The sequence below is a fragment of the Fulmarus glacialis genome, unplaced genomic scaffold, assembly GCF_000690835.1.
Source record: "Fulmarus glacialis isolate BGI_N327 unplaced genomic scaffold, ASM69083v1 scaffold13165, whole genome shotgun sequence".
Lineage (NCBI taxonomy): Eukaryota > Metazoa > Chordata > Aves > Procellariiformes > Procellariidae > Fulmarus > Fulmarus glacialis.
The window spans coordinates 93,025-108,843 of record NW_009213718.1 but is presented as its reverse complement, the minus strand read 5'-3'; the positions used below and the strand labels follow the sequence as shown (position 1 = coordinate 108,843).

Below are 15,819 nucleotides of genomic sequence, written 5' to 3'. Positions count from 1 at the left end.
AAGCGCACATCGCCGGCTCATGTCCAGCTTTTCATCCCCCAGTACCCCCAAGTCCTTCTCAGCAGGACCTTCATCCTCAGCCCCTTTATCCCCCAGCCTGTATTGATACTGGGGGTCTAACTATTATTCAGAGTAATCTTTTTTTTTTTTTTTAAATAAAAAAGATCCCTGTCATATCACTGCCTCATTCACTCTGTTTAAGAATTGAACTCGTCCAATCCACTTTGTACAAAAAACTGGTGCTCTCTGCTGCTTTTACTTTAGTGTAACCTTTCCACTACATATTTGGAATTACTGCTAAGACTGTGGTTTCAGGGGAATGTTTATCCATATTGTCCCAGATCTACCAACTACTTAGAAGATGGTACTGCACTTAGTGAAGGAAAAATACCTCAGGGACTGGAATTTTATGAAAACCTTTCTTGTAAGGCAACTTCTATTTTTTCCATTTGGAAAAGCAGTTTTCTGATCACGACTTACTTACTGTTTTTATTTATAATGTTTCAGTCAAAATCATTTCCACATGGCTTCCTGCAACTTTTTTGCACAGGATGTTTACTAGCAGATTAGGTGAGAGTGAAGCAAAAAGCATAATACAATGCTTTGAAACAACACACCCCTATAAACAATGTTTCCTCTAATATCCACACCAACAGAACAAGTTGTGCTTGTTCTCCATCAAATTTATCAGAGCATCTTTTGCTGGTGATACCACCAGAATGTAAAGGTGCACTGGTATATTCATCTGCACAAAAGGTTCATTCTTCTAAATATAATTCAGCAGTAGTCAAATGGTTAAAGCTTAATTTTAACAGTGCTTTTGTAATTCTACTTTTGGAGATACAATATTAAAGTGTAATTTTTTTTGACTTATGCATTAAGACTCTTAACACCGTCTGGGGGTGAATCTCGTTTCCTACAAAGAGAATAATAATTAAAAAATCCCATTATTACATTTTTTCTCAAATCTAATATCAAAATCATAGAACTTAAGAAGTGTCTGAATTGTTAGCCAGTGTTGCTTGGGTAGTTCTACAAAACTCAAAAGAGCTACATAAATTTACACTGTCTGAAGATGTGGCTCCATATACACTTTCAAAGCGTGTTTCTAAGACTTGATCAAAAATAACAGGAAGACTATATTTTGGATTCAATAGGCACACCAGTAATTTTAATCTCACTATTTTTGCCATCCTGTTTTGGGGCCAAGGGATTTAAAATGGCAGAAACACATAGCTTATTTGTTGGAGGTAGACGATTATGTAATTTGGCTCACACAAAAAATACCCATGATAGTAAAACCGGTATATTTGTTAAAGCTAAATTCCCCAAATCTCTGCGAAACGTAATAGCAATCTGTTGTTATGAGATTTTGTACAAATCTGATCCTGGACTGATGTCTTATAAGTCAAAGACCATCTTGGGGCAAATGTTAAGACAAAGTTGAAATTTACTATAACTGATTTTAGGGGAAAAAAAAAATCCAGTAACCACAGTTTAAACAATACTATATAATTCATTATGTTAGCATAGAGAACGCAGTAATAAAAATATGCACCAAAGAAACATGCAACTGAAGAGAACCCAACTTAGCTGAACATAATACTTAAGAGATGTGAAAGAGAAAATGAAGAGACAGCAGTAGTCCCGTATGCTGGTCCTGCTCGGCTTTTAAAGAAATCAGAGAACATGTGTAGTGAGAGTATCTTTCTATATATCACATTAAGTGCTAGGGACTAACTTTTCCTCTTACTGTAACAGCACAACAGCTCATGGTAACCTCCAGCTCAAGGATATTTTGTGGATACTTCACTCACTCTCAAGACCGTCACACCTATTACGCTGCAATAAATGTTGTTAGTCGGAGAACTATTTTTAAGACATCTGAATTATGAGAGAAAAAAAATATAGCAGTATTTGACCATGCTACATTGCTGTTCTTTCTTCTCACTAGCTTTCTACAAGAGAAACATATTTAGGAGGACAGTAGATAAGAAAACAACTACATAGGTCTTGCCTGTCAGGGAATACTTTTAGGGCACATCCATACTGTGCAAAGAGGAATCACATTAGTGATAACCCAAACCCACCTATGTAGAAAAATACCACTTTGGTTCCTAGAAGCAATCATTTTTGCATCATTGTATTAAAACCAAAAAACCCCAAACTGAGTAATGCCAGACTGTTGATTCTGCAACCAGAGTAGATTGCCAGATGTATTCATGGTCTGGTTCTCGGCTGTTTTGTACCACTGGACGTGGCATCCACAAGACATCCATATTTCACTTCACATCTTTTCAAAAAGACGTCCTTGATAACTAAAGAAATATAAATGTTTATGCCCACAAATCTGCCTTAAAAAAGATACCTTTTCAAGTTTCAGAAGAACATACCAGTTGCACCAATCTACCTTTTTTTTTTTATATCTTTCTTGTAAACAATCATGCAGGAGTGGTGACAACATTTTGTTCCTACAAAGCACCACCCTTCTGAGAATGCCAACATGCTCCATAAGAAATAATAGATTAGGCCTCACACACCTGTGTTGGGTAATAAATGTTTTATCTCAGTTTCAACAAGAAGGAGTCAGAAGTTCAATGATTTACTCAAGGTCACACAGGAAGCCTGACAGAGCTGTGAGACTCAGCTGTCTTTCTCACTATCATCCTACCAGATAAGCATTGAGAACTTTAGAGATACAGCACTCAGAAAGAATTACCTATATAAAAGTCCATAAAGTAACAACATCCAGTGAGCTAGCTGCCAACTATTCATTAATATATTAGCAGTAAATCTAGTAAATCTTATTTCTTTTATGTGTTAGCTGAAGAATAAACTGGACACAAATCAATTGTTTGTTTAGTAAAAGGCCACAAAACTAAAACTGACAAGTTCCACTTTTTTTTTTAGTATAGCTTATAAGGCAACACTGATGGCTAGACAGAGCTTTTGAAAGGCTGGTAGTGAACACTGGTGAAAATATAAGACCTTGAATGGGAACATAAAGATGTATTATCCTAGAATTTACATTTAAAACTATACGGCTCTGAACATGGAAAACTTTGAAATCTTTCCTACGAGTGATGATTTAGTATCATCTGCATGCAGATGAACCGAAGGATTTTGTTATTGCAAGTTTCCAAAAACGTGCTGACACACGTTAAAATAATACAGCTTTTTCTTCAATATTTCATTAAACAATGACCATGGTAAAGAACTGAGTTGTGTTGATTTTGTTTTAATAATTTTGGAGCTGCAATAAAATAGATGAAACTTAAACAGCAGATACCAATGCCACACGTGGTTTTTGATAGAAGGAAGAGCCTGTACCTTGGGAATCTTACTTTTCACACAGTGCTGCTGCAAGCAGCACGCATTTATATTTGTAGGACTACTGGGTGTGTTGCAGATTAGGGTTATTTTTGTTACATTTTGTCACTGACGTCTAGGGTTACTGTTTTTCAAGCCCCTCTTACCTTGACTGCGTAATTGTTGAGAGGATCTTTTGCATAAGAAGCTGGGTAGTAAACTGCATCGCCTGCCTCACAGCATGGCTTGTCACTGGTTAGCCTGAAATCCGACCAGCTGTCCACCCCGAATCGCAACTGGTCTTTTTGTCCGGCCATGAACAAGTCTTCACATTTAAGTGCCAGCTTCTTCAGTGAATCAGCGTGAAGGCTTCGGATTTTACCTACCACCTCTTCTCGGTTTTCAATTCCTCGATAAAGTGCTTGCCTCTGCGGCTTCTGGACACCTTTCCCCTGCTTAGTCTGCGAGATGCGTCTCCCTGTTAGAGACTCCATGCTATTGGAACACCGGTCCTTAATACTGATAGTGGTTAGGCTAGAAACACTGTTAGTTGCTGAGGTGGCTGCCCTTAGTTTTTCTGTAGGCCTGTCCAAGGAATCTCCTGACTCATTGTCCAGTACCTTGAGCTCCAGGCTGACCGAAGAGCAGGCGCTGCTTGCTTCCCAGTTGGTGTCAATGTCATAGGTGGGATTGGCCACAATGCACAGGTTGTTCTCCAGAGCCTGCTTCTGGAGATCTCTGGGAGTCGGCTCTGTGTTAGCTCTCAAAATTGTTTTCTTTGGCAGTGGAGGTGGTGTTGGCTGTAAGTTGTTCATTGTCTCCTGGTCTACTAGTCCTCCAAAGGCAATGGCATCATCCAAAGCTCCCTTCGGTTGCCTCGGCTGTTTCGGAGGTATCATGGCTGCTCTAGACTGTCCTGTGTAATAAGAAGATAATAGTAATAGAAGATTAAAGTACTTTCCATCTGCTCCTCATATTTGCACTCTGCAAACAAGTTTAAGGCAGAAAAAAAGCTGACTAGGATGCCCCCAATATTTGAAGAAAACCTAAATACATATCTGAAAAGATGAACTAATTAGAAAGCAAAATGACCAAATCAGCATTACGTATATATCGTCACATACAGCCAGTCTTTATTTGACCTTGGCCTATATATTAAAGTCAGTTTCAGTGCTAGCAATGCCGGCATTTTACATCACATGGGATTAATGACAAAAAGTGCAAGCAAAAACCAAAAGTCAATTTTGGCACTCTGGCCAAATTCTAGTTTCAGTAATTATACCCAGCCTCCCATAATTCCTTCTGCAGGCAATGGACTATAATATTATTCCTTACTTCCTATTCAAATGTGCTAAAACTATGGGTGGATGCTATTAAGTGGCTTTGTGTATTGTTTCTTTGAGAGGTGCATTTCTCTGGCAGTGAGGTGATCTTTTTTAATATATCCTTATTAGTCTGTAAAGCACTTGGGATCACTTGGATTTGAAATGTGCTGAAGAGGCTGAAAGCATTATTTCAGAATGTAAACCAGAAAACTTCAGACACAAATAATGTAATTTAGATACTTCGGCGGTCACATCAGAAAGTCAGGATTGCCCTAGCAGATTCACTAGGTGAAAACAAGGAAGCCTACTTCCACTCAAGTTGACCAGTGTGTTGCCACTGCTTTCAATGAGAGAAGGATCATATTTTGAGATTGCAAAAATATAAATATTTTTTACCCTACAATTTACAACTCACACCCCCTCTACCCTAACCATAACTTTCTGTAATACGTTTCCCTTACTCACTTGCCATGGGTACCTTTGTTGGCAATATTATGTTCATAGAAAACCCGACCTAGATTCAGTCAAGAGATTCCAAACAGCAGGTCACATACATGAAAGCATGGGATTTCCACTGACAGACTGGTTTCAAACATTCGTGTGCTTCTAGGGAAGATAAACTTCCTGTCATGTGTTTTGGATGGCTTTTAGAGAGGACAATTATGTTTTATAACTGCCAGAGTCCTTGGAAATGAAGAATAAATAAATGACAATAATATAAGAGAGAATGAAAAACAATAAATGGACAATACAAATGACCAACTCGCTGCTTTGGGACAATTAAACAGTTGTTACTCCTATCAAAATGAGATTTTTCCACTCTTAATAGTCAACTGCTATTTTCAGAGAAATTATTTTATACGTTTTCTACTACTCCTGTGAGGTTCATTGACTATCATGGTAAGGTAGGAAGCCAATTTTTACAGTTGCAACACAGCAGACATGAAACGGATGCTCTGTATAATTGCAGATGAGCATCTTTTCTAATAAGGGAACAGCAAGTAGAAAGACACTACAACTATTTGACTATTTATAATATGTGCTGAATCCTTGTAAAGAGAGGACTGAACTGGAACACTGAACCAAACTCGGGGGATCTCAGATTCAGATTTGAATTACATCACTTTGGCCCATAATTAATAATAAATGACTTCGCAGTCTATGAAAGGAAAAAAAGATAGCTTCCTTTACACTTTAAGATATGTTGTTACAGTTTTTATGAATACTACAGAATCTAATCTCTTGGCCAGGATGCACAAAAACCTGGAATGCTGGGTTAGAATGCTGAAAAAGACTTACTAATTTCAGAAGATCAGAGAGGACTGTATTTTAAATGTATCCACAAACAGAATAGCCTTGGCTCGTGAATTCTTATCAATTAATTCGCTTTTCAATCATTCCAGGGAGACAACATCACAAATGAAAGTTATATCTCTATCTTTTGTTTAAGCTCAAGAAACCCTCAGAAGAGCCTTATGGATTTTGTGATAAGCCTGGATATTCCAATGTTTAAAAAACTGAATTTTGAGCAGGGAATTCCATTAGCTTTGTACATGCCTGATCATCAGGGAAGATTGCAGAGGACTACTCCTCTGGGTCATCACTTTTTCGCTCCCACAACATAAAAATGTTCAAAGGCTAGAAATATTGGAGAATCCCTGCATGTCTCTCTCTCAAATCATTGTCAAGGTTGCTTAAAAAAATTTAACACTCAGGGGACCCTGTATTGCTTCTTTCTGATCTTGGTATTGCAGTGAGTGTGCTCTACAATAGCAGCTCTTCCTCCCACCATTTCATATGCTGCAGCATATAACACTGGTGCCAGTTGAGCAGTGCAGGAACTCTATCAGAAAGGTACCTTTTGCAGAGACGAAGAGTGGCGTGATTCAGAGTCAAAAGCAGAATTGACGTCTGCATGCCAGACACACACATCCAGATGCCACAGTCTTTTGCGTAATCCTGAGACAAGTTCATTTCTACTTCATATCCAATTTTCTTATTCATCCAAACATGTGTTGTCTTCCACAATTGCTTACTCTTACAAAATCTGTGACCTATGTACTTCTCCCCCCGGCAACATTCTGTGTTAAAGATCACTCGCCTATTTTCTCATTCTTACCCTCTTCCCCACTACGCTAAAATAGCTTAACTGCTGGGGTTTTGAGAAAGGCTACTATTTCAGGAGGCGGTTTCCTAATGTGCATTGCTTGTGTAGCTAATCCAAGGACTGTACAGATGCTAGAGGGAAACAGCAAGAAAACAAATTACAGGAAGATGCACATCTCAGGCAGTAGCAGCAGAAGCCCTTTCCAGGAAAGGTAAGATTTATAACAGCGTTTCTTCTTGGTTCTCTTCTCTTCTGCTTTAATGGCCCTGTCCTCCAAAAGCCATTCATACAGAAAAAAGTGTTGCAGCTACAACCAGTGACTTTCGCTAGTTGTTGCTTTTGCATAGCTATTGGAATAGTGACATCAAAACATAATTGAAGAAGGTTATCATAACCAGAAGTTGTCTTTGCAGATGTCTGGTGGGGGTGGCAGGATCCAGAGAACTGCATGTACAAGTCATTATGTAGTTACTTTTTCAAGTATTCTCAGCTGAGGAAAATGAGTTTGTAAAACATGTCATGTTACAGTATAGTTTTTCCCCACAAGAACAAATTTTCCATATTGAAATCTATCCATCTGTATTACGTGTTTGAAAAGCTTCATATCTGGACTGTTTTTATGCTGAGTTCTTAATGCTGTACATTTCTTTCATGCCCATTGAGCCAGTCCTTCCAGCTCAGCTTTCCCCAAGCATGGCGTGATACTGCATATCCCACATTTTTTTCAATTCATTGTCTAGCAAGAAAAAGGTTGTCTTAAATTTTGTCCCTGTCAAAGGCATAAGAATGTTCTTTTGCATGCAAGTACTGGCAGAGCATTTGCTGCTTTTTCTTGCCTATCATTTCCTTCTCTTCTTGCATGCTTAAAACCCATCATTTCCTCACCTACAGCACAGACTCCAACATTACAAGGTTCAGCCTAAGCTACACTCTTAGGAGGCAAATGAAAAGGAGGAACAGGCACAATACTAGGCTACCACTTACAGAGATCTTTGAAGTGGCTTCCAGACTGTTCAAAGACAGAAAAAAATTAACTCTTTACAGACAGCAGCTTTCTAGAGAGCTTTAAGTAATTCTGCAGTTCAAATAACATCTTCCATTATAGAATCTCACTATGCTATTTAAATATTAAGTCTCCAGACACCATGCAGGGGTCTGAAACTCTAAATCAGCCCTAAAAAAAAGCATTTAAGTTTTATTTTTCCAGGTAACTGATTTATCATCAGACTTTGCATTGCAACCTGTTTATGTTAGCTCATGAAACTATCAAATCTGACACACTGAGCTCAAGTTTAATTCACATTTATATTCCATAAGCATGTTTTTCTTAGACTAAAGACATGTGTAATTATTGTTTAGATTTCCTGATAGTCCATGTATCTTTTTTTTTTGTTGCTTAGACCAGATCAGCAGTATACATGTCAAGAAATTTCAGAACTGTGAAGGAAAATGCTTCTTTAACTGGGAAAAGTACTAATAGTAAATTAGGCAAGCCAGGTGGGTGACATGCTGCATGCTTCCATCCTTCCTTGAATAGAACCATTCCTGAGATGTATACTGCCCTGCAATACATAACATATATTAGTCCAATACACCAATGACAGCAGGCTTCTTCTGTACTTTCTCCAAACTCATTTTACTTTTGACATGGTAATCTATCCTACATGCTCCTTTATTCTGATTATATGCCATTACCATCTCTCATCCAAGGATAACGTTCCTTGTGGCAAGATGTGAATTAGAAAACAGAGCTGAAAACAATACTCTAGTATTCACAGTAGTAACTAGGCTATTGCCATGATTACTAACTCTGTTCTCAGTTTTAGTGACCATTATAGTACTCCTTAATCCCTAATCCCCTAGTGCAGGGATTTAGATGAATGAACAGGACCCAGAGGGCTAAAATGGCCAAAATGACTCTCAGCTCTGCCATTCACCAACTTATCACATCAGTTTGACAAAAATTCCACATTTTGCATTGCCAAGAACAGCAAAAATTTGTAATCATGCATTTACAACATGGGTAACCAATCTTCCAAGACCACAAAACTGTGGACTCTCTACAGTGGAGACCAGCAAGAAAGAGGAATTTCAAGTGGCTCTTATGTGTCTGCAGGAAACCCACTGTAAGATAGGGCTGGGCTGATCACACAGCTGCACCTTGGAGCAGTCCAACAGCATTGGCTTTGGCAGCCTCTGCTGACCTGTTTCTCCCCACAGCCAGGAATGGAGTCAGATGCCCAGTAATTCTCATGCCTGTACATCCCCATTTCATGTTACAAAATCCTGTTATAAAGCCTGATTAAAGTATTCACTAAGTAAAATCCACAGGTTGGCCACCTCCACTGTACAAATTCCCCCTCTCTACCCTTGTCCTAGTACTTCCCCCCTCCCCGCCCCCCAATACTTGGGTATTGATCATCCTTTGCAATCTGCATTTTTATTATAATACAGAGCCTGGAAAAGATTTCTGTGTATAAGTAGCAGATCAATTATACTGATCTTTAATACCAGTACAAAACACATCACTCCTTAATAAACTCTTACCCCGACTGATAAAAATAACCAAACTATGAAAAAACCCACAAATGCATGAAAGCATCTTCCAGCAACCAGCATACTTCACAGCCCCAATTCCAACAAATGCAGTACATGTACAACGCTATTCTATAAAATTATTCAGTACACAGATTTACACGAACGTGATCGTTAATCCTGTATTATACTCAGTTGTTTACACATTTATCGTTAATTTAATAGATAAAAATCTAACCAGAATGGTAATATATATAACAGAAAGGAAAGCTAACATTTGTTAAGTAACATTCATGATGAACCTCCAGTTTCTCACCAATAGTTTGAGACTGTGCATAGAATTATAGTAAGCTGGGCTGCAGGTACTAGATAAATAAAAACTTCAGATGCAACAGCTTGTCTGCCTTGGTGACTTGTCAGGTCACCCATCCTCCACTACACCATATTAAAGATATTACTTGTACTAATTATATATTATACACAATGCATCAGACTGATTCTATAATCACTGTCTGTCACTGAACTGTCAGTTTTAGTCAACTATTATCTCATTACCTTATTTATAGCCTGGCTAAAGCACACTGCCCTGGTCTAGCTTACTGACTGAGGCAATACTCCATGGCAGATGCTGTGATTTGAGATTTTTTTCCAATGTCAGTAATCATAAAACCTAGAAACTTAGCCTCCTTTTTTCACCTTTTCTTTGGGTGTAAGGAGAAAAATAGCTGATAATAAAATAATCTTTTTAAAATGATAGAAATACTATCCTGAGTATATTGAGAGTATCTTAACCTACTTACAGCAATGCAAATTCAATCAAGTCAATTTCCCCAACAAATTCAGACAAAGATAGAAAAATTTAAAGATTTTTAAAGGAAAGGATTTTAATCATCTAGTCTGTTGTTTTCCTTATCATAAGCTACAGGGCTTACCTGAATTAACTTCTGTTAGAATAAGGGCACACCTTAAAAAAGAAACATCCAGGCGCTACCTTACACATTTGAACATTTGTTTCTGCATCTAGATTCAACCGGTGGCCACTGGATTTTGTTAAATCTGTTGATTGTTGATACCAAAGGTATCCCTCATCACAGTTCTGCTCACCACATGAGCATCCACATCATGATCAAGCCAGACTCTGTTTCTTTGATAAGCCAAACAGATTCAGCTTCTTGAATTAGTCACTATAAAGTGCTTGTCACAATACTAGGCATTTTCAAAGCTTTTCTTTAGAGCCTGTGCAATTTTTGTTTTTTTAAACATTCTTCTTAAACTGTGGTCACCAGGGCTGGACTATGGCCATGGCAGTTGCAGGGTGAAAATGAGATATACATTAACTGTCTACTCCTGTTGAAGTTTTCTCTTGTTTATACACCCAGGAACATACTGGGCTCTTTCAGCCTATCATCATGGTGGGACCTCAGGTTTCCTAAGTCTTTTATGTTGTATCTGATTCCTAGAGGAGAATCCTCTATCTTGTAAGGCTTGCCTGCATTTTTTTTTTTTTAATTCCTAGATGTATGATTTTACATGTTAGATGAACTAACAAATACAGCCCGTATTTATACATGAGCTATTCTCCAATTTTGCATCTGCAATTTGATTCCTGACAAATACTTGCTGGCACACTTGCAGTTTTTGTGGACTGGACCATAAACTGATGATGGGACAACTCCTGTGCGAGCAGGGGAAGGCCAAAACCAAGTATGTTTGAGGGCAGTACCTGATATAAACTATTACCTGATTGCAGATGAAAATTTAGCAAAACTTGCCATTATTTCGTTCATAAAATTTCATGTCACATGTCACAACTGAAGATAAGACATTTATCAAAGTAAGGACTTTGATTATCTGCTTTTCAATAAAAAACATAGAATATGTATTAGATCAGTTTTTAAAATGTGAATATTGTGCATTATGCTGCAAATTGCGATGTTCACATGATATATTTTACAAACTACAAACTGTAGTATATAGCTATAAAAAGGCAACTATAGATACAATTGCAGTTGAAGCAAGAGTCAAATGTTATGTAACTTAATTATATTACATATTCTCGTATTATTCTTTCTTTCAGTTACAGACATCAGTATTTGTTAATTCTACAACATATATGATTTTCCTGCTTAGGTGATGCAAGATGTGAAAACAAGTAGGAATTATTCTATATCCCTACCTAGTAATCTCTTGATAGCTATCTGAATCAGAAAGCGAGGCTGCTTGAATAAACCAGAAAAAAGTTTGAACAGCAGCCAGAGAACTCAGTACCATTTAGGGTAGCATTGCTTTTAACAACAAGCAGCAAGCTTGCCAAGTCAGACCAAGTCAAGCCTAAAAGTTAATTTAACTCTTTCATACCTAAAATTTACTTCGGTGACAGCAAATCTGAAAGTGACCCAAGGATCAGGAGAAGATTTTGAATAAAATGCTAAGGGGTTCAATTTTATAAGGTTTTACAAAGGAGCATTCACACACAGGAACAACACTGACAAAAATGAGGACTGATGGAGCTGATCAAGAATCACAAAAGCATTTAGGTTGGAAGGGACCCCTTGAGATGGTCAAGTCCAACAGCTGCAACAGGTTGTCCAGGACCATGTCCAGTCTGGTTTTGTGTATCTCCACAGGTGGAGACTCCACAACTTCTCTGAGCAATCTGTTCCAGTGTTTAATGGTATTTTACTGCATTTCCCATGAGTTGACTACTCCCAGTTTGTGAGACATTGTGGGAAGGACAGAGATCTATGGACAGAAGCACATCTAACTCATCTAACGATGAAGCAGTTGCCATCAGGTGTAACATCTTGCATAAGAAAATTGAGCTAAATTGAGTAAAGATTTAAACAGAAGATTCACAGTATCGTTACTTTGGCTATGAAATGCAAGTAATCCCTTGACTGCATGAGCACTCTGGCTAAAAAATAGTTAGGAACATGGGCTAACCATGCTATAAATAGTTTTGATGGATTCTATCTGTAATGTAGCTATGTCCTAAATACAGAAAATATATAGGTAGAGATATATACGTGTATCTCAATGAATTGAAAATAATTAATTAGACCTTTGAATAATTCACCATAAAAATATAAATTTTAGTTCTCCTCCTTAAAGTTAAAATTTCTTGGTAGATGTTAGTATCACTCTTGGGCAGGATATTTTTCCTCTTCGTGCTTTATAAACAATACCTAATTAATATTTCATTAGCAGAATACACTAATAAGTTCTCCACTAATTCACATTTAAGCAAAAAAATGCAACAGTATCACTAAATGTCTAAGGAATGTATGCACCTGAGGGTTTAAAATTTAGTTCTTGATCCCTCAAACCTGTGTGGACATGCCAAACCCTTGTACTTGTGAGCCATCTCAATGCAGTCAGTTTACTCTTGTCCAAATGCTTAATAAGTTGGTATGCTTACAGGATTGAGCGTTACTGAAAAACGTGTATTCAGATATTATTGAACGTAAATAAATGAGAAATTTTTGTTCTTCTAGAAAATCTGGCTGTAGGTATTCCTATATTTGCAGTACTTCAAAATGCTTTAGAAAATTAGATTGGTAATATTGATACTATGTATCAGGAGATGCTTATTTGTCTTGCTTGCTTATCTTCCAGAGAAGCCCTGCGTCCATGCGTCTTTTTAATGAGTCAGGAATTCAGTGACAGTTGAATAGACTGTGCAGTACCTTAAGGACATTCGTATCTCAAACTCTTCTGAAGGAGCAAAAGTAAACTCTCAGACTAGGATAAGAAAGGTTTTAGTCAACAAAAGATGACTACAAATATTTTAGCAGTTACTGATTCTCTAAAATAAAAAGTCCTATCTTTTGTTGAAGTTTGGAAATATATTGAAATCTACTTACTGTTTCTAAAAAAATTAGGTAATTTGCTCTGTATTTTAAACCTCTTTGATAAAAATTCCTCCAAATAGATAAAACAATGTATCTTTTAAAAGTGTTTGAGATGTTTATCATTAAGGGCAATTAAAAGACAGTTTTAAGAGAAAGAAAATCTTTGAGTTTGTTGAATCTTCACTTTCTTGGTTGTGTATCTCAGAATGAGACAACATAATTTTATTTTCTACAAATTAATATTAAAAAGTTTGTCTTTAAAAACTAACCTTTTGAAAGTGTATTGAGCTGTTCAGAAGAAAAGGTTCTTCACCTTCTCTGGAAAGGTGTCCAAAATCTGATCTAATTTAAATTTTCTTCTATGAGAATACACTTACCTAAATTGCTGTACGTAGCACTGCAAGGATTTAAGTCAGGAGAATTTGAAGCTTCTTCCTTTTCTTCCTCCTCTTGTGGGACACGGACAGATGATACTGGTATGACCGAGGCACTGCCACCATTGTCCTGCTTCACAAACACGGCTCTAGGAACACGAGGGGACAAATCCTCCAGTGTCGTATCATCGGGCACTTGACTGAAACAAAACAAAATCACCTGGAGACCAAAGCTGGGTACTACATCCTACTGGCAAAATACCAGATTAGGCACTAAATATCTTCAGGTAAAGAAATAAGCTCCTTTCACCCTCCTTTTTTTAAGAACAACTTTCTACAATATTTATTTTCCTTAGTAAGAAGAAACAACTTTTGACTGAAATAGTAACATGTAGTAGTTCATGCTTTTCGTACAAAAGGGATAATAAAATGTTTTACAGCTGACTACAATCAACATATGTAGGCATATATATGCAGGCATGATTCTGCATAAAATGTGTAGAACTCACAGGACAGCAGCAGAATTTAAGGTGCTTTTTACCAATCAGAACAATTTTGCTTTAATCAAAGATACCAAGGTATAGCAAGGGGGCTGTTAAGTCTTAATAAATGCAAAAAACTTTAATGATACGTTTTCATATACTGGTAGGATTTGGGGAACTGACACTTTGGGAAACAGACCAGTAGCTCATCTAAGCCAGTAATCTATTTCCCATATAAAATTCTCCAGGATTAAAATCCATCTCCATTAGGCCAATTGCAAAAGGCCATGAAGACATTCCTCTGCGCTTGCTCTTAGTTATGAAGTTTTAATCAACCTGTGATGATTTATAGCACAGAACTGTGAAAACCATCGATTCAATCGGTTTCCATGGATATATTTATTGCAGTATGATTTAAAAATTATGCGTGTTACATATATATATTAAAAAATGTTCAGGTTTATTCAAAAAACCCCAAATCCTGTTGAAAACATAGCAGCAATTATCAATAATATGCCACATAAAACATGTCCAAGCAAAAATATTTCTGTGCCTTTATGCACTCTCACTCACAGAAACAAATACTCATTATAGGCCAAATCTCAAGAGCATATGTCCTATTCACTACTTCTCATTATTAGAGCCTGATCAAATAGAACAGCAAGAATGTTAAGTACTTGTGACTTCCATAAGGGATAGGAGTAACGCACTTCCTTCAAAAGATGATCGCCATATCACATGTCTGTACAGATACTTAATTTTTGTGGTAAAGATTTAAAACTTAACATAACTTCTGATGAACAGAAACAAAAATTATGCATTTTTAAATAGGCAGAGCAGCCGAGTTCCCGTAATACAAATCCTTACAGTGGAAAGAGAGATTATATCCTCAAAGAGTTAACATAAATTGTAGGCATATGTCTCTCTATGCCAAAGCCAAAATACTGAAAATCACGATACACAATCTTCTAGCAATCCCAGACTACAAAGATTAAAACATGCCAATACTTTGCATAACACAAGACCCCATGTACAGTGCAGCACGCACATGCTGTTTCTACTCAGACTTATGAATTTTAACTGCAGGCTGATACAAACAGAACTCATTAGAACTTGTTAGTAAAAGAGAAAAAATGGCATAAGTTCAAAAAGATGTAATCTTTAATCAGCATAAAATTTTTTGTTCATTTTAGTACCATGCATAGGAATGGTGTGAAGAACATTCCATGTGCCATAAATATATCCACATTAAAGAGTTAACCTAATATAATTTCAGAGTAAAGCATACATAAAATTAAAGCAGTAACAAGGCTCTCAAGATGATGAGAAATTAAACTAAAGAGTTGTAGTTGCTGTAAATCATATACATACCTGCATTCCTCAGTAAGAATGTTTTCTTTAAGAAGAAATAGGTTCTAATAGCTTTACAGTTCTGTCATTGCCACAAATTATCATATCTCAAAGTAATTTTTTAGTATCGATTGGTGAGGTACAGAACATACTCATTCTCCAAACCAGACACATGCAAGCACATACACTAAACCTAAGCTCAGAAGCGTTTTGCCAAAGTAAACCAACAGCTAGAAAGGAAGAAAGAAAAAAATACCAACTCACCCACTGTACTCACTCACACAATTCCCCATTAAAGGAAATTCTTTCAGGGCCTTCTTGAGTCTTTTAATCATGTCTTGAAACTCTGGCGAGCCATTGATTCCACAGTGTTCTGATGTGCTACAAGTTGTGCAAGCTGTAAGCAACAGGGCTGAACTCTGCACAGAGTGATACACCTACTGCACCTTAATGTTTACCTTAGGGGGTTGGTCCCAGGGACTTGCC

General features: G+C 37.2%; 1 protein-coding gene across 1 annotated transcript in view; it reads right to left on the bottom strand.

Annotated features, from left to right (window-relative positions):
• Positions 1-15,819, bottom strand: part of PEAK1 (pseudopodium-enriched atypical kinase 1) — a 35,048-nt gene that overhangs the window by 7,912 nt on the left and 11,317 nt on the right. The window contains exons 2-3 of the mRNA XM_009578288.1: positions 13,505-13,701; positions 3,477-4,225 (exon numbers count right to left, since the gene is read on the bottom strand). Of these exons, the coding sequence (XP_009576583.1) occupies positions 3,477-4,225; positions 13,505-13,701 (946 nt within the window). The remainder of the gene's footprint in view (positions 1-3,476; positions 4,226-13,504; positions 13,702-15,819) is intronic.